General features: G+C 46.5%; 2 protein-coding genes across 3 annotated transcripts in view; one reads left to right on the top strand and one right to left on the bottom strand.

Annotated features, from left to right (window-relative positions):
* Positions 1-2,787, bottom strand: part of PRIMPOL (primase and DNA directed polymerase) — a 35,615-nt gene extending 32,828 nt beyond the window's left edge. Inside the window, exon 1 of the mRNA XM_066380167.1 lies at positions 2,716-2,787. The gene's annotated coding sequence lies outside the window, so the exon portion shown is untranslated. The remainder of the gene's footprint in view (positions 1-2,715) is intronic.
* A 322-nt stretch (positions 2,788-3,109) lies between these two features.
* Positions 3,110-24,959, top strand: CASP3 (caspase 3). 2 transcript variants are annotated; one of them, XM_066380160.1, is made up of 7 exons: positions 3,110-3,247; positions 11,128-11,191; positions 15,641-15,765; positions 19,486-19,614; positions 19,978-20,153; positions 20,379-20,499; positions 22,626-24,959. In XM_066380160.1, the coding sequence occupies exons 2-7, from the start codon at positions 11,139-11,141 to the stop codon at positions 22,853-22,855; spliced, it is 834 nt and encodes a 277-aa protein (XP_066236257.1). In that variant the 5' UTR covers positions 3,110-3,247; positions 11,128-11,138; the 3' UTR covers positions 22,856-24,959. The 2 variants fall into 2 exon arrangements, with proteins under 2 accessions (XP_066236257.1, XP_066236259.1); XM_066380162.1 differs by lacking the exon at positions 3,110-3,247 and adding an exon at positions 3,419-3,477.
* Positions 24,960-25,199: the final 240 nt, after the last annotated feature.

Below are 25,199 nucleotides of genomic sequence, written 5' to 3'. Positions count from 1 at the left end.
TTACAGACACACTATAGATATATCAATACCATGTGTCTTCTGGTAATATGTTCTAGTTCTAGTATACATATTTAGTAATTTCTGCTATTTGGCAATGTTTTCATAATATAACCCCTTTCATGGCCTCTGAGAACACATTTATGCAATTTCTCCCACTGCTAAACTGTTCACAATAAAGTATGTGATTAAAATTCACTTACACTAATATTATTATATAAATTTACTTTCCAGATGAGTAACACCTTAAATTAAGTAAAATGGATTGACTGATTTTCCCCCCTTCAGTTGCTTTGCCTGCCTATGCTTGAACAGAAATAACTCCTATATAAATTTCCCAAAAGTCTCCTGTAAGGGATGAGACACATTGTTCTTTTCCACTTCCCCCTTTTAACTATCCTCACAGGATCTCTGATCCAGAAAGCCCACGTCTGCCAGACTAATCATTGCCTTAAATCCATTTTCATAATTTTTGTGTGTGCGTGTGTGAGACAGAGGAACAGACAGGGACAGAAAGACAGGAAGGGAGAAAAATGAGAAGCATCAATTCTTCGTTGTGGCTCCTTAGTTATTCAATGATTACTCTTGCTCTCTCATATGTGCCTTGCGGGGGGTGAGGGGGTGGGGGGACTAAAGCAGGGCAAAGGGCCCTTTGCTCAAGACAGTGACCTTTGGGCTCAAGCCAGTGACCTTTGGGCTCATATCTATGATCCCACACTCAAGCCAGCGACCCCGTGCTCAAGCCAGGTGACCTCAGGTTCCGAACCTGGGCCCACTGCGTGCTGGTCCGACACTCTATTCACTGCGCCACTGCCTGGTCAGGCATTTTCATAACTTTTCATGACTCAGAGCACCACGCAATTCACACTTTGGTTTACACCAAGAAGTCCAAACTCTCTCCAGAATCTAGCCCTAAACCAGTTCCCACATTTATTTGTTGTTCGGTTTTCTCGCCAAATGAATGGTAATGAGCATTCCCTGCACCGGGCCACTCCGAGGCCCCTCTTGCCTTTCCCAAGTTCTTCCCCTTCAGGGGTTGGATCAAGTTCTTCCACCTGTGAAACTCTCTAAAAAAATTATTGACTCAGAAGACAGTGCCTCCAGCCAACTGTTTGAGATGGTTTCTCTAAACCAAGTATATTAGTATAACTACAGGAAACCAGAAAACTGCTGCTGGTGCTGGTGCTGCTGCGAAGCATCCTTTTGGTAAGAAAGTTCAGCACTCAGGGAGTGGGTCTTAGTTTCAGTTTTACTGCAGAAAAAAATTAAAAAGAGAGCCAGACATTGATCCCCCCTCGATTTTGGGAGCGACTAAGAAAGGCCTAAATTTTATCCTGGGATCCTGGTTTAACTCCTGTTAACTCTCCTTTTTACTAAAGCAAACCCCTTAACCTCTTCCAGCCCGGGTGGAAACTGTAATTTCCCACCTCCAGGCATTGTTGAAAGAATAAAATAAAAAAATGTGTGAAGATGCAAGAGAACATAATTAAGCAGTCGATAAAACCACTGGTCCCCAGCCCCCGGGCCGTGGACCGGTACTGGTCCGCAGAGAAAGAATAAATAACTTGTATTATTTCCATTTTATTTTTATTTAAGTCTGAACGATGTTTTATTTTTTAAAAATGACCAGATTCCCTCTGTTACATCCGTCTAAGACTCACTCTTGACACTTGTCTTGGTCACGTGATACATTTTTCCGTCCCACCCTAAAGGCCGGTCCGTGAAAATATTTTCTTTTTTTTTTTTAATTTTTTTTTTATTTTTTATTATTCATTTTAGAGAGGAGAGGGAGAGACAGAGAGAGAGAAGGGGGGGAGGAGCTGGAAGCATCAACTCCCATATGTGCCTTGACCAGGCAAGCCCAGGGTTTCGAACCGGCGACCTCAGCATTTCCAGGTCGACTCTTTATCAACTGCGCCACCACAGGTCAGGCCCGTGAAAATATTTTCTGACATTAAACCGGTCCGTGGCCCAAAAAAGGTTGGGGACCACTGGATAAAACAACGTGTACTTCTGTGCAAAACATGACCCCTGATTTACGTCCAAATAGGCAGTAACAGAGTTGGGGGCCCCATGGTCTAAACATAGGTCCCGCCTGACCAGGCCGTGGCGCAGTGGATAGAGCATCAGACTGGGATGCGGAGGACCCAGGTTCGAGACCCCGAGGTCGCCAGCTTGAGTGCGGGCTCACCTAGTTTGAGTAAAGCTCACCAGCTTGGACCCAAGGTCGCTGGCTTGAGCAAGGGGTTACTCGGTCTGCTGTAGTCCCACCGTCAAGGCACATATGAGCAAGCAATCAATGAACTAAGGTGTCACAATGAAAAACTGATGATTGATGCTTCTCATCTCTCCATTCCTGTCTGTCTGCCCTATCTATCCCTCTCTGTCTCTGTAAAAATAAATAAAATAAACACAGGATCCCTTCTGTCCGAATGTCATGAGCCCCTTGACATGTGAGGCGGAACTTCGTTGTCAATTGCGCTGGTACAATCTCCAGCGAAAACAATTCCGAGTTCGTATCAAGGTCTGGAAGGAGTTCACGACCCAAAGCAGGCGGGCAGTGAAGGCTTGTGATTTGGGTCGCCCGTGGGGAAGCAGAGCACAGCGGGTCGCGGCCCGTTCCTCGCTCCCCTAGTGCAGACTGAACATCAGGCCCGCTCGTGAATTCCTCCCCACAGCCCTGGGGCCCACAGGGCTTTCTGGCCCCACACCGTTTACCTCCAGAAACCCGCTCCGTGAACTTCTGCGTCCTCAGTGGCTGCCGGCACCCAGCGCGACCCACTCTTCAATCTGCGCGCGGAGGCAGAGCGTGAGGGATGGGAGGGTCCGAAGCGCGCAGGCCTATGAGGGCGCGGCAGGGGCGGGGCGCGGAGCGCGCGGACCTATGAAGGCGCGGCGGGGGCGGGGCGCGGAGCGCGCGGGCTAAAGCACTTGGCGGGGCGGGACGCGGAGCGCGCGGACCTATAAGGGCGCGGCGGGGGCGGGGCGCGGGGGGCGCGGGCTAAGCGCACGGCGAAGGCGGGGTCCGGAGCGCGGGCTACAAGGGCGCAGCGGAGGCGGGACGCGGAGCGCGCGGACCTACGAGGGCGCGGCGGGGGCGGGGCGCGCCGAGGCCGCGAGGACGTGTCGACGCCGAGCGGAGCGCGGAGCTGAGGGGGCGGGGCCAGCCGGGGCTCTCCGGGCTGCGGTCTGCAGAGCCCGAGCTGTCTGGGAGCGGGGCGAGCGGGCGTCGGCAGTGTGGTGCTGTGCGGTGAGTGCTGCCCGCGCCCCTCCTCGCCGCGCGGCCGTCCGCCCTGGGCCCGCTGCCTCCACCCTCCCCAGCCCGGCGCCCGCCCCAGAGACCGCCCGGGCGTGCCGCTACCCCGGGTGACGGAGGGGATGGGCACGGTCCAGGCAGCGGATCCTTTGTTTTACCGCGACGAGGGGTGCGAGGAGGAGCCTTGAAGCTCGCGGAGCGAACGTCCCGGCTGGGGGCACGGGGTGCGGGGCGGAGGCCGGGGTGCGGGGGCCAAACAGCGGACGGATGCCCGAGAGGCCCGGCAGCGGGAAACTGGACCCGGGGCGCGCAGCCCGGTGGGGAAGGGCGCGGGGGGCCGGGCCGGGGCGCGCAGCCCGGTGGGGAAGGGCGCGGGGGGCCGGGCCGGGGCGCGCAGCCCGGTGGGGAAGGGCGTGGGGGGCCGGGTCGGGGCGCGCAGGTGGGTGGGAAGGACGCGAGGGGTCGGGCCGGGGCGCGCAGCCCGGTGGGGAAGGGCGCGGGGGGCCGGGCCGGGGCGCGCAGCCCGGTGGGGAAGGGCGCGGGGGCCGGGCCGGGGCGCGCAGGTGGGTGGGAAGGACGCGGGGGGTCGGGCTGGGACGCTCAGCCCGGTGGGGAAGGGCGCGGGGGGCCGGGCCGGGGCGCGCAGGTGGGTGGGAAGGACGCGAGGGGTCGGGCTGGGACGCTCAGCCCGGTGGGGGAGGGCGCGGGGGGCCGGGCCGGGGCGCGCAGCCCGGTGGGGAACGGCGCGGGGTCCGGTCCGGGGCGCGGAGCCCGGTGGGGAAGGGCGCGGGGGGTCGGGCCGGGGCGCGCAGCCCGGTGGGGAAGGGCGCGGGGGGCCGGGCCGGGCCGGGGTTCCGAGGCTGGGCAGCGGGAGGCCGAACCCGGGAGCAGAATGCAGGGCGATGCATGGGAAGTGCGAGTGGCCGGGACCGCTGTCTGAGATTTGGATCGGGAAGGGAGAAACAACTCCCGCAGGGCAGGCGGCGGGAGTGGTGCTGTCCCTCGGCGCTGGTCCTCCCATTATTGGATGAGGTTTGGCCTCGGCTACCTTCTCTGTCTCGGGATTCGATTTTTTCGCGTGGACTGTGTGACTCAGTTTCTCAGTGAAGCAATTTGAAGCATTAAACGCCAGTTCCTTTTCAGATCTCTTACATTCTTCCAGCTCATCCCTGTGACTGTGTATCTCTAGGCCAAAGTCAACTGGGAGCTGCTTTAACCCTCCTTCCCCTTCCAGGCCATGTTGAAAAGAGTGCCTTTCTCATCCTTGTCACTCTTGTTTTCTGTGTGTCTTGCCCTCAAGGCAGCTGCTTCTTTCCTTGTGACACCCAAACCTGCCAACCAGGAACCAATCAGCTCAACTATCTCTCCAATCCCCTTCCACCGCTGAGCTCCTCAATATCCACTAATCTGTCCATTTCTCTCCATCACTGACCTAAGCCTCCCTAGGCTCTCCCCCGGCTACTGCAGCTTCCTTGTTGGTCTCCCAACTTCCAGACTTTCTGCCCTGGCCAGTCCATCTTCATAACCCAGGCTGAAGTATCTTTACAAACTTAAAATCTAGCCTGACCTGTGGTGGCTCAGTGGATAAAGCGTCAACCTGGAAACACTGAGGTTGCCGGTTCAAAACCCTGGCTTGCCTGGTCAAGGCACATATGGGAGTTGATGCTTCCTGCTCCTCCCCCTTCTCTCTCTTTCTCTCTCTCTCTCTCTCTCTCTCCCCCCTCTCTCCTCTCTAAAATGAATAAATAAATAAATTTTACAAACTTAAAATCTAGGAAGCTGTTCCTTTGTCCATATGGTAAACCCAGTTCCTAATCATGGGTAACAAAGCCAAGCACGGGTTGGCTCCTTAGTCCCTTCCCTGCCTGATATTTTTAGAGCACCTTTTCACTTTCTACTTAGCTTGTTCTCTGTCCTAAACACTCTTGCATTCCCTCTCTCCCTCCATCACATGACATTTGCTTGAAGAACTCTTACTTGTGTTACTTTTTTCATTTAAGCCCTTCAAAGTTAACTTTTCCTACTTGGCATGTGTCATTTCCTGAAAGGATAAAGTTATATCCTTTGCAGTTACTTGTTTACTGTCTTTCCTGATAGCTTGTAAGCAGATTCCATGAAGGAAGGACTTGTTATCTTCTTGCTCCTTACTGCTTTACTCCATACCCAGGGCCTGACATAGGGGATGCCTATACTATAGAATTAGTGCCCTCTCCAGAAAAAATAAACCTGCTTTAGGATTACTTAGCAAACTAAACTTAGAAGATGTGGATTAAAGAATGTTAGAGGTGAAATGTGGAGTTGCTGTAACAATGTGAGTTTGCAAGATAGGAATAGGTGCTTCGCAAAGAGGTTAGACCAGCATGTATCAGTGTGCTCAGCCATTTTGAATGTGTTATATGTACCTGATCTCTGACAAAAAGCTTAAATTATTCCTATCACAGCCTGATGTTTGAACTTTGGTTTTGCTTTGCTCTTGCAAAAAGCTGTTGAAAGTTACAGTGTGTTTTAATGAATGAATGAATGAACAGTTTATTGGAGTTTGGCAATAGAATCTAACCTGTTCACAGTAAAAAAGAGATGAAACGCTATACCTACTTATATCAGATTTGCTTTTGCTATCGTGAAAAAAGGCCTTGCCTCCTGCCATTTTACAAGACTGACCTCTGATACATATATTTACAATGCTTCTTTGCTGTTTGCTTTCAAACCTAATTTAACACAACTTCCTACAGCTTCATGCCTCCTAATGCTAGAGAGCATTCTTTATTTTCATGAACGGCATTAAATCGATTCTGGTGCCTAGTGTTAGTTTTTTTAACTCTACCTCAAAGATGGAAAGCACCAGTGTTTGTGGACCTAGAAAAAGATGTGAGAATTTTTAGACCATTAGATACTGTTTTGTACACATTTAACAAATACAAATGGAATGAAACAATGAATGGGAATAGGTCCTCTGTAGTCAGAGAACCTGAGTCCCAAGGGCTATACTTACTAGCTCATTCATAAATTAGGCATGAGTAAAATACATACCTCATGAGGTTGTTTTGAGTATAAAATGAGGATGGGTGTGACAATGCTTTGTAAATTTCTGACTTCTCTGTTTAGTTTGTTCTTACCTTCAAATTGCTAATAGAGCTTCTGAATTAGGGTAGAGTAAGGTAACATCTGATGCAAACTTAACCCTAAGCCTGACTGGCCTCTGCCTTGTTTAGCCACTTTTGAATACCAGTGGGCATTGGTGTAAGTCCCTCATAGGGATGGTGTCTTTATCTCTTCCATTACTTGATACACTCGGGGTGCACACAGTTGGTATTCAGTAAATTATTATGGGACAAATGAATGAATACTGCTGACACTAACTTTTCTCAGTTTCAAACCTTCTCTGGCGGGCAGGATTTATTTAATCATGTGGTTGTAAACCTGAATCTGCTTCTACAGAAGAGTGGTTCTCAGTGGGAGGGAGGAGGCCTTATAAGTTATCTGTGGTTTTTATAAAGGGTGTCTAAGATCCTTCACTCTGCCTGTGTATCATATACTATCTTAGGACCTCAGGGGAGGGAAAGACAGACTCCTTGCAAGGCTTACGGCTTTGAATAGTGAGGAGCACTGTTACTCTAGTCTGTCACCTGGGGCATTGTCTGTATGGCACAACTGAATCTAATTCTTTTAAGTCCCCAAAGAAATTCAGAGACCAGATGGGGAACAAACGTTTCCATAAAACCTCTAGCCCATTACAGCTAAAAATCTTATCCAAATTACTGAGAAAAGCATGTTCTTTCTGTTTCAGTTACTAAATCTGGAATGTGACTGTTTTTGAGACAGCCCTCTGATAGTTAATAAATACAGTCGTGAGGTTTTCGAGTTCTTTCGCAGAAATATAGTCTTCCCAAAAGCCAGACTGGAAAGATGGTTGTTTTTTTTCTGTAAAGGCAAATAGAGTTTAAAACATGTCTGGATGACTTGTACTGACTGCTTAACATGAAACTAGTTATTTTACTTTTGGAAGTAAATTACCCAGAGGTGTCAGAAACACCATAAGCATCATTTCTGTTTTTTTCATTGCTCAGAGTAAATCTGCTTTATACTCTTTCCATATCTCTGCAGCCATTTTCTATCATGTTATTTATGCTCTTTGTCTCATCTTCAGTAAAGCTTTTAGGTTGTGGATTTTTGCTTCCTTCCCTAAAGATAATGATAGTGTCGCCCTGCCTCTGTATTACAAAGCTGTGTAGAAAAGGGGGAGTTATTACGAAGCTGTGTAGAAAAGGGGGAGTTATTACGAAGCTGTGTAGAAAAGGGGGAGTTATTACGAGGCTGTGTAGAAAAGGGGGAGTTATTACGAGGCTGTGTAGAAAAGGGGGAGTTATTACGAGGCTGTGTAGAAAAGGGGGAGTTATTACGAGGCTGTGTAGAAAAGGGGGAGTTATTACGAAGCTGTGTAGAAAAGGGGGAGTTATTACGAGGCTGTGTAGAAAAGGGGGAGTTATTACGAAGCTGTGTAGAAAAGGGGGCGTCTGCCCTCCCGAGGCAGACGAATCCTGGTTTGGATCTGGGCTCGGCCACTTACAAGTTATTAACTGCTCTAAGCCTCAGTCAACTGAACTATCTCTGAGGATCATTATGCCTCAGCATAGTTGGAAAGACTAACCAAAAATACATAAATAAATAATACATATATGCATAAAAGTACCTTTCACCTGCTTCTTGCCCATATGAGCCAACAGGAAGAGGAACTGTTATGTTATTACATAACACTTTGTACACAACACTTAAGTCACGTATAGCATTATGAATTTTTGGCCTTTGGCTAGCCAGTTTCAGTAAATCCTATGTTGTTGTTGTTGTTTTGATATCCATATGCATGGAGATGATTCCAAACTGAGCAATATTGGTTTTTGTGGCTCATTTTGAGATTTAAAACCCTTGAGGGCAGAGACCAGGGACCATGAACAGCCTACTGCTTGGTGACAGATTAGCTACATAACGAACCTCTCAAACTGGTTGTACTGATTTAATATCTCATTTTGAAATCTCTACCATCAGCACACTTTCAAACTATTCATGTTTAATACCAGGGTTTTTCATTTGGTTTGGGATTCTTTTGTATACTTTATAACTTGATGTCAAAATTCCAGTTTTAGAAATTAATTTTTATTCCTCAGCCTTAACTCTATGACTTATTTATTATCATCAACATCCTGCATTGATGGAAATAATTACATACTTTAGTACAGTAAGAAACAAAGAGTGTTAAGCCATTGCTGTGCCAAGATATTTTTTTAAACCTCTATTGTAAATTTTCCCATTTATGTTTTGTCAACTGAAAATGTTCTAAGAACTTAAACTCCAACCGTCATTTAGGACATTAAATTTTCCCTTGGGGGATCGTTTCTTATCCTTCTAAGATGAGCTCACGCTCCCCAGACAGGGGATGTAGGCAGCCAGGCATTAGCTAATGGATGTGAGGTAATGCTCAGCCTCGCCCCGGGTTCTGCAAGAAGCAAGACTCCGCTCCCAGGAGTGTGGAGCCGGTGCTTTCATGTGGGAAGAGCAGATGGTGACAATCAGAGCAAATGTGTACATATCTGACACAGTGAGCCTTTTATTTATCACTTATAATTTTTAATAGGATATGAAGGTCAACTGATACTGTTGCAATATCTGATTATTCAGATACTAACAATGAAGGGACAAAATACGTTACAGTGTTAGTTCCTGAGAAATCTTTATCAAATAATAAGATAACTATTTTAAATCCAATTCTGAAAGGACTCATGGGGGGTTTTTTTGTTTTGTTTTTTTAAATTTTAACCACCATCTACCTCACTGAAACAAAACTATCATTTCTAATATCAAGAAGTAGAGATAGGACACCCTATAAAATCAGATAATTCCTGAGCATCCTGTAGACCAGTGGCCCCCAACCTTTTTTGGGCCACGGACCGGTTTAATGTCAGAATATATTTTCACAGACCAGCTTTTAGGGTGGGACGGATAAACGCACAAAATAAAATTATGCGACTGGCGTAAAAACTGTAGTATTTTTAAATATAATTGTCGAACTTACGAGACAAGCGTCAAGAGTGAGTCTTAGATGGATATAACAAGGAATCTGGTCATTTTTTAAAAATAAAACATCGTTCAGACTTAAATATAAATTAAATATAAATAAAATGAAAATAATGTAAGTTATTTATTCTTTCTCTGCGGACTGGTACCAAATGGCCCACGGACCAGTACCGGTCCGCGGCCCGGTTGTTGGGGACCACTGCTGTAGACAATGCCCAGCACTGCACTGAAATTATATCAAGTAATTTCTTGTGCCCATTTCTAAGTCTCGGACAGTTTTCCCTGACAGTCCTCACTCTACCGATGCCCTTAAGTCAGTGTTCTGTCCTCGTCTGAATTGACCTATTAGCAAGCCTTGAAAGAGTTGAACGCTTCTGAAAGGCTTCTGCGTGCTGTGGTGTCCTCCATTCACCTGACCCCCCCTTCCCTCGCCTCTCTGTAGTCTCCTGCTGGCCCTGCCTCTTCTAGTAACCCTCTAACTACCAGAGTGCCCAGGATTTCTCCAGGCCTCTCCCTGAGTTCCAGCCTCTAGTAACTTGTTTTTATTGATTGATTTTAAAGAGATAGATAGAGATAGAGAAGCATTCATTTGTGGCTCCACTTAGTTGTGCGTTCATTACTTCCTACATGTGCCCGATTAGGATCGAACCTGCAATCTTGGTGTTTCAGGATGACTCTCTAACCAACTGAGCTAACTGACCAGGGCCTACTCCCACCTTTTACAGTTGATTCTCCTCCATTCAGCAGCCAGAGTGTTCCTTTTAAAACATGCTGTGTCTCTTCTGCTTAAAACACTCCCCTGGTTTCTCCTTGCCCTTAGGACAGAACTGAAGCTTCCCTTGGCTCCTTAAGGTCCTGCGGGATCTTACCTTTCCTGCTTAGTCTCCGTTTATGCCTTCTTTTCCTTTACCATGCTCCTAAACTGGTCTTTCTACATCATGAATGCGCCAGCCTCTTTCAAGACCTTTGCACTTGCTGGTCCTTCCCCCAACAAGGACAGCCCCTGTTGGTAGCCTTCATGTCATTTAGATCTCCATGTAAATGTCACCTCAGAGATGACTTCCCCAACCACCATAGCGGAAGTAGCTCACACTCCCAGGCTCTCTTTTACTTTGCCCTATTTTATTTTCTTCAGAGCCCCTGTCATCTTATTATCCACCTGTAATTATTTGTCCTATGTTTAAAAAGAAAGAGAGAGATGGGCTAGGGCTACACTGCACACACCTTGACAAAGGATTCTTCTCAGGCTTGACTCACAGAGACCTGGGACAGTACAGGTGAAGCAGAGAGAGCAGTGGCCACCTAATTTGAAATCGTCCATGTCATGTCTTAATTAGCAGAAATAATCTTTGGAATAACTAATATAATGCAGTGATTTTTTTTTTTTTTTTTTTTTTTTTTTTTTTTTTTTTTTTTTTTTTTTTTTTTTACAGAGACAGAGAGAGAGTCAGAGGGATAGATAGGGACAGACAGACAGGAAGGGGGGAGAGAGATAAGAAGCATCAATCATTAGTTTTTCATTGTGACACCTTAGTTGTTCATTGATTGCTTTCTCATATGTTCCTTGACCTTGGGGCTACAGCAGACCGAGTAACCCCTTGCTCGAGCCAGCGACCTTGGGCCCAAGTTGGTGAGCTTTGCTCAAACCAGATGAGTCCGCGTTCAAGCTGGCGACCTCGGGGTCTCAAACCTGGGTCCTCCGCATCCCAGTCTGACGCTCCATCCACTGCGTCACTGCCTGGTCAGGCAATGCAGTAATTTTATAGTGACTGATTCTGACTAACTTTGCTTTCTTTATATTCTAGTTAAAGTATCCATGGAGGACACTGAAAACTCAGTGGATTCAAAGTCCATTAAAAATTCAGAAACGTGAGTATTTAAATGGCATCCTCATATAATCAGGGAAAGACGGTGGTGGTACAGCAAACTCGCGGGTGGGGAAGCAGAGAGACCCAGTTGACTTTCTACCTCCACAACTGTGTGGCTTTACCCATGTTAACCTGTGCCCCCGAATCTCATCTGTAAAATAAAGATTTCACAGACCTGTGGGTAAGAGTGAGGGAGGGTCAGATCCGGGCCTGGCCCATACTAGGGAACCCCGTCCTGGAAGCAGAGGGCTGCACGCCAGGGGTGGGTCTTGGTAGTCCGGGTGCCCCCCAGATTGCCCGGCCGGAAGAGAGGGGTTTTGTGTTTGGGGTTTTTTAGGGTTTTTTTGTTTTGTTTTGTTTTACCTCTTGTTTATTAATGTTTTAAGATTAAAATGAAATGCTAGTTCTTAGTCTGGGAACAAAATGCCTGGTTATGGATTGTTTTTTACCCTTTATTTTCTCATTCTTTCTGTTTGGAATATTCTGTGTATTAATGCTTCCAACAACCAGGAGATAGAGGAAAAAGATAAAACTCAAACACTCTTAATTTAATTCCTGTCTGTTATTATCCATTTGGGATCTCTTGTGATACTTTTAATTCTAGAGGTTTATTTCAGAGACCTGGTATTATTATTCAGGATTATCCAGGGGATTACAGACTAGTACTAGTACTGAAGAGTGGTGTTTCAGCAGTGCTGTTAACAGGTTACCAGTACGAATTTAGCTATGATTGTTTAGCAAAGGAATTTTCTAGAAATTAAACCCTCAAATACGATCTCATTTTAGAGGGGCTTTTTTTTTTAACCCATTTAAAGTGATTTACACATTTTCTTACCTTTTCATATCATACAGAACATAATTTAATAGCAAGTTGCATTGAAGCCCAAAATAGCTTTAGGCCTGTTTTGACTCTGTGATAAGTTATCATCATGTTCCTAGACCTTCTGGGGCCCCTCCCGGTCTGGCTGTTTTGTTATTGCCTGTAGAGGCGCGCCTAAGGAGGCCGCAGGAGGTGGTGGAGAATTAGTAGCTCTGTAATCCATTATCTGGATGACCTTCAACAGACTTTCAGAGTTTTCATCTGTAAAATGTGGGGATCTACACTTTTAGTAAAGTACAATAGCTTGTTTCTGACATTGACTTCTTTAATTTACTGTTCTAATCTTTTTCCAACATTTTTTTATTTTAGAACTGTGTATAATGTGAAATGCTTGCAGATAGTGCACGGCTTCCTGGACGGTAGGCCCAGACCTGTTACTTCCTGATGCTCGGTCTGGAGCAGGGTCAGGCTTGCACGACTTCCTGGACGGTAGATCAGACCTGTTACTTCCTCGGTCTGGAGCAGGGTCAGGCTTGCACGACTTCCTGGACGGTAGATCAGACCTGTTACTTCCTGATGCTCGGTCTGGAGCAGGGTCAGGCTTGCACGACTACCTGGACGGTAGGCCCAGACCTGTTACTTCCTGATGCTCGGTCTGGAGCAGGGTCAGGCTTGCACGACTTCCTGGACGGTAGATCAGACCTGTTACTTCCTGATGCTCGGTCTGGAGCAGGGTCAGGCTTGCACGACTTCCTGGACGGTAGGCCCAGACCTGTTACTTCCTGATGCTCGGTCTGGAGCAGGGTCAGGCTTGCACGACTTCCTGGACGGTAGACCCAGACCTGTTACTTCCTGATGCTCGGTCTGGAGCAGGGTCAGGCTTGCACGACTTCCTGGACGGTAGATCAGACCTGTTACTTCCTGATGCTCGGTCTGGAGCAGGGTCAGGCTTGCACGACTTCCTGGACGGTAGACCCAGACCTGTTACTTCCTGATCCTCGGTCTGGAGCAGGGTCAGGCTTGCACGACTTCCTGGACGGTAGATCAGACCTGTTACTTCCTGATGCTCGGTCTGGAGCAGGGTCAGGCTTGCACGACTTCCTGGACGGTAGACCCAGACCTGTTACTTCCTGATGCTCGGTCTGGAGCAGGGTCAGGCTTGCACGACTTCCTGGACGGTAGACCCAGACCTGTTACTTCCTGATGCTCGGTCTGGAGCAGGGTCAGGCTTGCACGACTTCCTGGACGGTAGACCCAGACCTGTTACTTCCTGATCCTCGGTCTGGAGCAGGGTCAGGCTTGCACGACTTCCTGGACGGTAGATCAGACCTGTTACTTCCTGATGCTCGGTCTGGAGCAGGGTCAGGCTTGCACGACTTCCTGGATGGTAGACCCAGACCTGTTACTTCCTGATGCTCGGTCTGGAGCAGGGTCAGGCTTGCACGACTTCCTGGACGGTAGATCAGACCTGTTACTTCCTGATGCTCGGTCTGGAGCAGGGTCAGGCTTGCACGACTACCTGGACGGTAGATCAGACCTGTTACTTCCTCGGTCTGGAGCAGGGTCAGGCTTGCACGACTTCCTGGACGGTAGGCCCAGACCTGTTACTTCCTGATGCTCGGTCTGGAGCAGGGTCAGGCTTGCACGACTTCCTGGACGGTAGACCAGACCTGTTACTTTCTCGGTCTGGAGCAGGGTCAGGCTTGCACGACTTCCTGGACGGTAGACCCAGACCTGTTACTTCCTGATGCTCGGTCTGGAGCAGGGTCAGGCTTGCACGACCTCCTGGACGGTAGGCCCAGACCTGTTACTTCCTGATGCTCGGTCTGGAGCAGGGTCAGGCTTGCACGACCTCCTGGACGGTAGATCCAGACCTGTTACTTCCTGATGCTCGGTCTGGAGCAGGGTCAGGCTTGCACGACTTCCTGGACGGTAGATCAGACCTGTTACTTCCTGATGCTCGGTCTGGAGCAGGGTCAGGCTTGCACGACTTCCTGGACGGTAGATCAGACCTGTTACTTCCTGGTGCTCGGTCTGGAGCAGGGTCAGGCTTGCACGACTTCCTGGACGGTAGATCAGACCTGTTACTTCCTGGTGCTCGGTCTGGAGCTGGGTCAGGCTTGCACGACTTCCTGGACGGTAGATCAGACCTGTTACTTCCTGGTGCTCGGTCTGGAGCAGGGTCAGGCTTGCACGACTTCCTGGACGGTAGATCAGACCTGTTACTTCCTGGTGCTCGGTCTGGAGCAGGGTCAGGCTTGCACGACCTCCTGGACGGTAGATCAGACCTGTTACTTCCTGGTGCTCGGTCTGGAGCAGGGTCAGGCTTGCACGACTTCCTGGACGGTAGATCAGACCTGTTACTTCCTGGTGCTCGGTCTGGAGCAGGGTCAGGCTTGCACGACCTCCTGGACGGTAGATCAGACCTGTTACTTCCTGGTGCTCGGTCTGGAGCAGGGTCAGGCTTGCACGACTTCCTGGACGGTAGACCCAGACCTGTTACTTCCTGATGCTCGGTCTGCAGGGTCAGGCTTGCGTCCCACGGTGGTCGAGTTCCGTAGCTACACCCTTTCTTTCCAGTGGTGCCCTGGGTCGCTCTCAGCAGCAGAATGGAGTGGCTGTCACCGACCCGAGGGGCCTGCAAGCCTCAAGTGCTTAGTATCTGGCCCTTTGGAGGAAAATGTTACTGCCCTGGTCTAGACAGCAGAGGTTTCTGGATAAGAGACCTTCATACAAGAATTTTCAATTATATACAATAGTGAGTCTATGTATTAATAAACTATTAATTTTTCCAGCTCGTGGTTTTTAAGGAACAATTTAAGGAATTTAGATACTATTGTGCTTGAGTCAGATTTGCCTTTTGTTGGTTTCCTATCATTTCAGGATAATTTTTAAGGTGTTATTCTTGAAAGATAAAATATTTCTCAGAGTCACAAGATGTTTTTTAAGTATAAAATGTATTTGGTGAAATTTTAATAAGACTCAGAGGAAAACAAAGTATAGAGATGAGAAGCCTGTGCTCTGAAGGCCAGCGTGTGCTTTCGGCGTTGGCTCTGACCTAGTGTCTGCGTGACTGCCGGCATGCCACTCAGCCTCCCAGTGGTCACTTCGTATTTGTGAGATGGATTCACCAAATGTTAGTTGTGCTAACGTGTTATAAAGTTCTGTTAGTGGCCCTGGCCAGTTGGCTCAGTGGTAGAGCATCGGCCTGGCGTGCAGGGGTCCCGGGTTTGATTCCTGGCCAGGAGAATCGAACAGGAGAGGCGCCCATCTGCTTCTCCACCCCTCCCCCTCTCCTTCCTCTCTGTCTCTCTCTTTCCCTCCCGCAGCCAAGGCTCCACTGGAGCAAAGTTGGCCCAGGCGCTGAGGATGGCTCATTGGCCTCTGCCTCAGGCTCTAGAATGGCTCTGGTTGCAACAGAGCAACACCCCAGATGGGCAGAGCATCGCCCCCTGGTGGGCATGCCGGGTGGATCCCCGTCGGGCGCATGCAGGAGTCTGTCGTCTGTCTGACTGCCTCCCTGTTTCCAGCTTCAGAAAAATACAAAAAAAAAAAGTTCTGTTAGTGAGAACAGCACATTGGTAATTTCTGCCTTTGTAAATTTCTGCCTGTTGTTTGATTTCCGAACAGAAAGCTCCTGCATGGCAGCAAGTCAATGGACTCTGGAATATCCTTGGACAGCAGTTACAATATGAATTATCCTGAAATGGGCTTATGCCTAATAATCAATAATAAGAACTTCCATAAAAGTACTGGTATGTATCATAACATAATTTTTCACTTTTCGAATATTAGTACAGTTTATGTTTGGTATAGTATAAAAACTAATATCGATGTTATTACGCTGTGACACAGAACAGCGGGAAGTGGAGAGCGAGCAGGACTTCCGGTCCTCCGGGGCAAACGCACTCTTAGCTCATCTCCCGCCCGTCACCAAACTCTCTCCCTCCTCCAGCAGCCAGCCTCCTGTCTACAGGCTGACGCCCTGCCCGACTTCTCTGGGACCCTTGTTTCTTTATCCTTCTTCCCCCTCTTTTATACTAAGGAAAGGACCACAGCAGATAGGAAGGAGTATTTTTCCTTACCAGGAACTGCAAGGTACATCATAGCTATTGTCTCATTTAATTTTTACAACCCTAAAGAGTAATCACGCTTAGATGCCAAAAGGTTCAACTCGCAGCAGAGTCCCCCAGATAATTCAGTAGCAGAGCTGGCCTGAGCCTTGGTGTGCCTGACTCCGGCCAAGCTCTGAGCCCACCTCTCGGCACCTTACTTCCTGTCGTCATTGCTGTATTGACCATTTTCTCTTCCCTGCAAAAATGACAGACTCCCCAGCTTAAAGAGACCTTTCTTTTACCCATCTTCCTCTTCAGCTTTGATCTGATTTTTGTCTCCTGCAATAGATTTTGAAAACTCCTACTATAAGCTTGCCTATCTTCACTTCCTTCCAACCGTCTGAAGCCCGTTTTCCCTGTTGAGCACATCTGATACTCTACTGAAACCTCTTCTAGGTTCACCACGGCATAATCACCAAGTTCCCTTCCCGGTCTCTCTGCTGTGTATGACTGAATCTATATAATAGTACCTTTGAGAAGATTTTTAGAGAATATAAAAGCAAAATCTCTCACAATCCTAAAAGGCTCACTAACATCTTGATGTATGCTTGATATATTTTCCTTGACAGTTTCTTTCAAAGATTAATTTCAGTCATAATACACAAAGCAACATTGTATCCTGCTTGTTACACTTAATGTAATATAAGCATTTTTTAAGTTGCCATATAATTTTCCTATGTTATTTTAATGATTATGTAATATTCTACACCCTAAATATACCATTCACTTAGTTTGCATAATTAACCACAAGAAGGAACATTTTGGCCATTTCCCCATTTTTTTTTGCCTTTAAATTGATGCTCTGATAATTCTTTGGATTGACATATTAATCGTATTAGAATCAACTTTTATTTGAAGCAACTAGAAGCAGCAGATCCAATTTAGGAGACCGGAGTGGTGGTGAAAATGGAAAGACTCGAGATGACACCGGAAAGAGAGGCAGGATTCAGTGTTAGATTAGCTGTAGGTGCCCTGACTGGATAGCTCAATTGGTAGAGCATCCTTGCAAAGCGCAGAGGTTGCCGGTTCGATCCCCGGTCAAGGCACATGCGAGAGCAGATCGAGTTCCTGTCTATCTCCCTTCTCTCTCTAAAATCAATAAAATAAACGTTAAAAAAAAAAAAGATTAGCTGTAGGGGTGAGGAAAGAGGGGATGAAAATTATGTCTAAATCTGAATGGCACCATATTTATAGTCTTTATTGGCTGTAATTTGAGATGTCACCTTTAGCCCTTGGTCTACCTCAATCGCTAGTTGTGATTCCCGCTTCTGGTGGAATTTTATACTGTTGAACCTGTGCTTTAAAAATATTGTCATTCCGGCCCTGGCCGGTTGGCTCAGTGGTAGAGCATTGGCCTGGCGTGCAGGGGTCCCTGGTTCGATTGCCGTCTAGGGCACACAGGAGAAGCGCCCATCTGCTTCTCTACCCCTCCCCCTCTCCTTCCTCTCTGTCTCTCTCCTCCCCTCCCGCAGCCAAGGCTCCACTGGAGCAAAGTTGGCCTGGGCGCTGAGGATGGTTCTGTAGCCGCTGCCTCAGGCGCTAGAATGGCTCTGGTTGCAACAGAGCAACGCCCCGGAGGGGCAGAGCATCACCCCCTGGTGGGCATGCCAGGTGGATCCTGGTCAGGCACATGCGGGAGTCTGTCTGACTGCCTCCCCGTTTCCAACTTCAGAAAAACACACACAAAAATAAATAAATAAATAAATAAATAAATTGTCATTCCACACTTTCCCTAAAAAATAGACTGATAGTCTGACTTCAGCCTTCAAGTGAGCTTTTCTGCTTTGAGATCGGAAGGTCAGGTTTTCACAGCGAGCTCTGACAGCCTGGGGTTGTCTGCCCTCATACTGAGTGCCCACAATCCAGGACCAGAATTCAGTCACCTTGTCACCCAGCTGCCTGTCCTCAGCCTGTCCCATGGTAAAACCTGGGGACATTTTAATAAAAATAATATATGCCCATTATAGAAATTCTAGAAATGATAGGTTAGCCAACAATTAATAAATAAAATCACTCTGAATCGCACTGCTGAGAAATAATGACTATTTTGGAGATACAGACATTTATTCTTTTTCCTATTCATGCATCTTAAGTTTGCTCAGTTCTAAGGTGTGTGTCCTCAACACTTCTAACGTTATTAAATCTGAGTACTGGTACAGCTGGGCTGTACAGTAACGGGGCAGGTACCAGAAAGGAGTGATGAAAGCCCAGCACCCCGGGGTGGAGGTCTGACACTAGCTCTGTTCCTTTGGACAAGTTCCTGAACCTCTCTGTGCTCCCTGCTCTACCTCTGTACAAAGGAAGCCAATCATAGTAACTGTCTCGTGGTTGGAGGGGTTAATAGAGATTAACTGTAGTAGAATGCCAGTGAACAGTGTCAGTTGGTAGTGGTTTGTGGGTTTGTTTTTGTTTTATTCTGAAAAGACATTGTGAAAGTAGTGATGTATCTTAAAATAGTGGGGAAATTAAAAGCAAAGAAATGCAGTTCCTCTGAATGTGTGAGATACGTGTATTGTTAGATATGTATTCTTTTTCTTAGAAGAAGAATCCTCTTGTTTTCTAGTCTTTTATTTTTTCAAATGACCATTTCCCATGGCAAAATTTTGACTATGAAAATTTTAATGGTGAGATAGTATTCCATTATATAAATGAATGATAACTTATTTAACCGAACCCCTCTTTAGGCAGTTAAGTGGTTTCTGCTTTTCATCTTCTGAGCAGCTCTGAAAGATAGCCTTGTGACTGTAGTACATCAGCATTGCTTACAGTATGGTACACTGATATAGCTTACGTTATGAAGTGTCTTATATGCTAAGAAATTAAAAAGACTTTGTATCACTGTGATAAGAATAATTGAATTTTCTAAGCATTTGAAAGAAAAGATTTATTATGGATTGTGTGAATCACTGAATATTTCATTTCAGAGCAGTTAATCTTTTTTTTAAAAAAATACAATTAGCCCTGGCCGGATAGCTCCATTAGTTTGAGCCCTGGTTGGCAAACTGCGGCTCGCGAGCCACATGCGGCTCTTCCACAAAATACCATGTGCGGGAGCTACCTCGATAAGGAATGTCCCTACCTATATAGTTTAAGTTTAAAATATTTGGCTCTCAAAAGAAATCTCAGTCTTGTACTGTTGATATTTGGCTCTGTTGACTAATGAGTTTGCCGACCACTGAGTTAGAGCATCGGCCCGAAGCACAGGTTGCCAGTTCGATCCCCAGTCAGGGCACATACAAGAACAGCTCAATGTTCCTTTCTTTCTCTCTCTCCCTCCCTCCCTCCTTTCCTCTCTGGTTAAAATCAGTAAATAAATTTTTTTAAAAAAATACAATTAAAAGTAATTCTTTCTGTTTCAAGGAATGGCATCTCGGTCTGGTACAGATGTAGATGCAGCAACCCTCAGGGAAACATTCAAGAACTTGAACTATGAAGTCAGGAACAAAAACGATCTTACACGCGAAGAAATTGTGGATCTGATGCGCAGTGGTAAGAAATAATCTAAAGAACGACCTTCACTGTCCAGTTTTATTCGAGGACACTTTTATTGCCCAAAGGGTAGCTATAATTATGCATACACTAAAAGCAGAAGAAGTGTTGAACTATATGTAACCCTACTCCATGTATCTTTTGTAAGTAGGGTAAAAGTGAGTCATGCCGACTCTAGAAAAGGGTTTGAAGTACTGTATGTTGCTCTGCCCCAGGTTGGGTTTAGTGATTGATCTCTTAGTTCTGTTCTCAGGTTTCTCCACCTTATTTCCATATAGTGTATAGGAGATGGCTCAATAAAGTTGTGTTGGGTATTTTTTTGCCTGTTTATTTATTTTTTTTAATTTGTAAACACTTTTTCAGTTGCTAAAGAAGATCATAGCAAAAGGAGCAGTTTTATTTGCGTGCTTCTAAGCCATGGTGAAGAAGGAGTAATTTTTGGAACAAATGGACCGGTTGACCTGAGGAAATTAACAAGTTTTTTCAGAGGGGATTGTTGCCGAAGTCTAACGGGAAAGCCCAAACTTTTCATTATTCAGGTAATATATATGAGCAGGTTGATGATGGAGATGTATTGGAGATTAACTCACTCACTTGTGGCTTATCCAGAGGACTTTTTCCTGAAGCTACTGAACTTTATCACTAGGAGATATAGATCAAAAAGTTTCTGCATGATTAACATCAACTTTTACGTGGCCTTTAAGTTTCTTAGAAATCCTTGTGTACACATTTTTTAAAAAATAAGTGTATTTTCTAACCCCTAGGCCTGCCGAGGTACGGAGCTGGACAACGGCGTTGAGACCGACAGCAACGTTGAGGATGACATGGCGTGTCAGAAGATCCCGGTGGAGGCAGACTTCCTGTACGCGTACTCCACAGCCCCCGGTAAGAGAGGTACAGATCGGGACTGTCACATGTAGAGTCTAAACAGTGTAGAACAGGGGTCTCAAACTCAACTCAGCATGTGGGCCGCAGAGCAAGATCACAGCCGTTCGGCGGGCCGCACTAGGTCTACAAATGGCAACTGTTACACAACACTTTTCTCACTGCAGTTGAAAACAAAAAAAAATCAGTACAACAAGCACAATCGTACATGCAGTTTACTCAGTGTCACAAAACGACCAGAAACTGTAGTTCGCATCACAACTGCTGTTAACTAAGCTAATATCTAGCTAGGATGCTAGAGAAATGAAAAATACAAGTAGGCCCCTAGGCTTACTTAATTTTATCCAAAATATTTTGAACTTCATGGATTAGTCTGCGGGCCGCACAAAATTGTTTGGCGGGCCGCGAGTTTGAGACCCCTGGTGTAGAACGTGTTCCAAAGACTGTCAGGATTTTGAAATCCATAAAACATAGCTAACTTGTCTATATTTTAGGGTACCTTCATCAGTGAGATCTCAAAAAAGTGCTTTTTGGCCAAGTTTGGCTAGAAAATATGCATACATAAGAAAGCGTCTTACACAGTGTCCTTCATGAACTCAATACCGTGTAGGATACTAGACTGTAATATAGGCCAACTCAGAGCTTACCCTACTTCTGGGACTCGGGGAGACGCATGTTTTCCAGAAGATGGGAGATAACGAAGAGAAATGTGAATAGTACATGAGAGGGGAGAAGTGGAACAAGGAGAAAGAAAAAAAGTAAAAAATGAGATGCGACTAGGCTGTTGGCCTTCACTCTTGTGTTTGTGTTGTACATATGTAAGTAACTGTTGAGTCTGCACAACTAACTCAGGGTAGAGTTACCAAGTTTGGAGATACAGGACAAATGCATTTTTTAAAACATTGTTACATTTTCAGATATGCTCAGTATGATTTTTTTTTTTTTTTTTTTTTTTTTTTTTTGTATTTTTCTGAAGCTGGAAACCAACCGGGAGAGAGAGTCAGACAGACTCCCGCATGCGCCCGACGGGGATCCACCCGGCACGCCCACCAGGGGCAACGCTCTGCCCACCAGGGGGCGATGCTCTGCCCCTCCGGGGCGTCGCTCTGCCGCACCCAGAGCCACTCTAGCGCCTGGGGCAGAGGCCAAGGAGCCATCCCCAGCGCCTGGGCCATCTTTGCTCCAATGGAGCCTTGGCTGCGGGAGGGGAAGAGAGAGACAGAGAGGAAGGAGGGGGGGGTGGAGAAGCAAATGGGTGCTTCTCCTATGTGCCCTGGCTGGGAATCGAACCCGGGTCCCCCGCACGCCAGGCCGATGCTCTACCGCTGAGCCAACCGGCCAGGGCCCTCAGTATGATTTTTTTTAAACCTCCAGGCATCTTTCCAGGTAAAGTACTTGTAAATTAAAAGCCATGGATCCAATAGTTAATCTGACGAAAGTACAATAAATACACTATGGACTTGAATGCTCCGTAATGTGTTCAGTATACTTTATTCAGTTGCCTGTTGACAAATTTAGGACAATTAATGTATGTGCATACATAAGCAATTTATTTCTACAATAACCAATCTGATTATAAACACCATGCTACTTTTTTTTTTTTTAATTTCCATTGATTTGAGAGAGAGAGGGAGAGGGTGGGGCATGGAGAGGGAGAGAGAAGCGTCAGTGTGTTTCACGTAGGTGTCCATGCGGTTGTGCACTCATTGATTGCTTCCCGTACATGCCCTGATGGGGGATCAAACCCACGGCCTCTGGACGCTTAATCAACTGAGCCACCTCACCGGGGCCAGCACCATGCTACTTGAATGATCCTTTCGCTGCTTTGTCTTCATGTTTACCTGTTCTTCCCCTTTGAGAAGAAAGGCAGAAAGTAGAACTATTCAGGAATTCAATGGAGAGGTTCGTCCACAGCTCTTGTTTTTCCTTGTCAAAAGCAGCGGTCTGTGCACAGCACACGTGTTTGGTTTCCTCCCTCTGGGCTCGTGTCCCTGAAACCAAAAGTGCCACTCCCTTCTTTTTCCCTTTGTATGGCTGTGGAAGTCTGTGCTTGTTTTACCTTTGGGGTTATGTAGTCATTTATAATCAAATATCCGTGATAATTTTGGTTACGTTTTGCCTTGCAGGTTACTATTCCTGGCGAAACTCAAAGGATGGGTCCTGGTTCATCCAGTCGCTCTGTGCTATGCTGAAACTGTACGCTCACAAGCTGGAGGTCATGCACATCCTCACGCGGGTCAACAGGAAGGTGGCAACAGAATTTGAGTCCTTCTCCTTGGAGTCTACTTTTCATGCAAAGAAGCAGATTCCGTGTATTGTGTCTATGCTCACAAAAGAACTGTATTTCTATCACTGAAGAAATGGATGATTTATTCTTTTTAATTTGTGTGTCAAGGGAGGAAAAGGGTGTAACTGATACTATGTATTTTCTAATCTGGAACTCCAGCTTGTACTCTGAATCGTGCTACGTTCATAGCAATAGAACTTCTGTGAAGCTACCTCAAATTCAGAATCCCGTAGTTGAAATTGAATTGAATTAGGAATGGGTAAATTGTAGCGGTACAATTATGAGAAGAACTGGTTGTAAATTAACAACTTTTAGTGATCTATGCTATGAATTTTCAAGTAACTGGAGAAACATTGCAGTCCTAAATTTCAGTGAGATTGATAAGATCTCATTTACAAGTGTGCATTTTGGTTCTTTTCAAAGTATAGAGATGACGATAGAATAATGTATGATGATGGAATGATTTGTCCTAGAATTTAGGGAGCCACGTGCATGGTCAAAGGTCTGAAGACCTTGATTTTAGAATTGGTATTGAGAGATAAATTAGCTGTGTTTTTAGATAATTTATCTGAGTGTGTGGTTTTGTGATGGTTTTCCTGAGCATGTATTTGTTGTAAAAAAAAATCATGTTTAATATTGAAAAAGAAACTAAATATTGCACTTGAGCATGTGAGCAAACTCAGTTGACACGCTTAAGTCTATACGAATCATGGTAGCGGGAGACGGAGTCTGAACTCCAAGGTGATGTGTAGGACAGCTCGCCTGCCACCAGATGCATCCCCTCGTTGGTCCCTGCACTATCTGAAGAGCTGTTAGGTAAAAACCTCAAACCAAACCACTGACCAAACAGCATCACGAACTGAAGGCATTCTATAGGAACATACTAAAATACGATTTATATGATAAACAGTGAAATGTAAGGAAGAGATGGTCAGTCCATCAGCTGGGCATTCTGTGACTAGGGGATGCTCTGAGCCTGAGCAGCGACACAGCGTACCGCTGGTGACGGCAGCCCCATGGGCTGCAGCTGCAGGACAAAGACTGCTAGCGTGCGTGCAGAAGGTCCCCGGGCAGGGGTCTCCAAGAAAGGGAACCAAATCAGAAACGTCTGAAATGGAAGCTTTCCAAAGATGGCGAGTCACAATAAAAACCACTTGCCTGACCGGTGGTGGTGCAGTGGGTAGAGCATCGACCTGGGACATTGAGGGCCCAGGTCTGAAATCCCGAGGTCGCCAGCTTGAGTGCAGGTCCACTAGATTGAGCGTGGGGACACTGGTTTGAGCATGGGATCATCGACATGATCCCAAGATCGCCGACTTGAGCAAGGGGTCACTGGCTCGGCTGTAGCCCCCACCCCGCCCCGTCAAGGCACGTGTGAGAAGTAATCAATGAACAACCAAAGTGCCACAACTGTGAGTTGATGTTTCTCATCTTTCTCTCTCTCTCTAAAACACCATAGTCTTTGTATTCTTTATATTAAAGTATTCTTTGTAGTAAAATTTTTAAGCATGTTATTTTCTGGTAAAGTTCACAAACAAAGGAAAATGATACTGTTATAATTATACACCATTCTCTGAAACAAAAGGACCATAACACACAGCTCTAGAAACGATGCAGTCTTCCCCGCTTGGGTGCCCGGTGCACAGGGAAACGGAAGGCCAGAGAGGAGAAGCACAGCCCCCCGCCCGGGAGGCCACGCTCCAGCCTCCTCACTCGGAGGCGATGTCATCACTTGTCCTGCTTCTTTGTTTGTTTAACACCTGAGACAGAGACTCCACAGAGCCATCCTCGGTGCCCTGGCCAATGCCCTGGGACCAACTGAGCCATGGCTGATGGAGGTGAGAGAGAGAGAAAGGGGAGGGGGAGAGGTGGAGAAGCAGGTGATCACTTCTCCTGTGTGCCCTGGTCAGGAGTCGAACCTGGGACTTCCACACGCCGGGCCCATGCTCTGCCACTGAGCCAACCGGCCAGGGCCTCTGGTTTTCATTCTGACATTTCACCTGAGCTGTCTTCTGCTCGAAGGAAGACTCACATTTATAATGACAGCTAATTTTTTTTACTGTATCTGTAACTTTTTCTAAGTAAATGAAGCATGTAACATCTTAAGACGTGTTCCATTTTGTAAAGATTTGTTATGAATTTTTATTTCAAAATATAAATTCTAACAAAATTGCCAACATGTTCAAGTGTTTTTTGTTGTTTGTGTTGTACAACTAATTGAAGTTAAAATATTTTTTTAACCAGTAACTTAAGTTGGAAAGGCCAAAGGGGATACAACAGGACCCTATAATCACATATTTTGAGACGCTGGCACATTACCCGATAGGATAAGCAGAAGTGTGTTCTCCCTGCCCTCCCAGAAGGCCCTGTTCCTGCAATGTCCGTGATGCCAGGAAGGACGCTAGGTTCCCAT

Source organism: Saccopteryx leptura, chromosome 4 (assembly GCF_036850995.1).
Source record: "Saccopteryx leptura isolate mSacLep1 chromosome 4, mSacLep1_pri_phased_curated, whole genome shotgun sequence".
NCBI lineage: Eukaryota > Metazoa > Chordata > Mammalia > Chiroptera > Emballonuridae > Saccopteryx > Saccopteryx leptura.
This window is presented reverse-complemented; position numbering and strand designations above follow the sequence as displayed.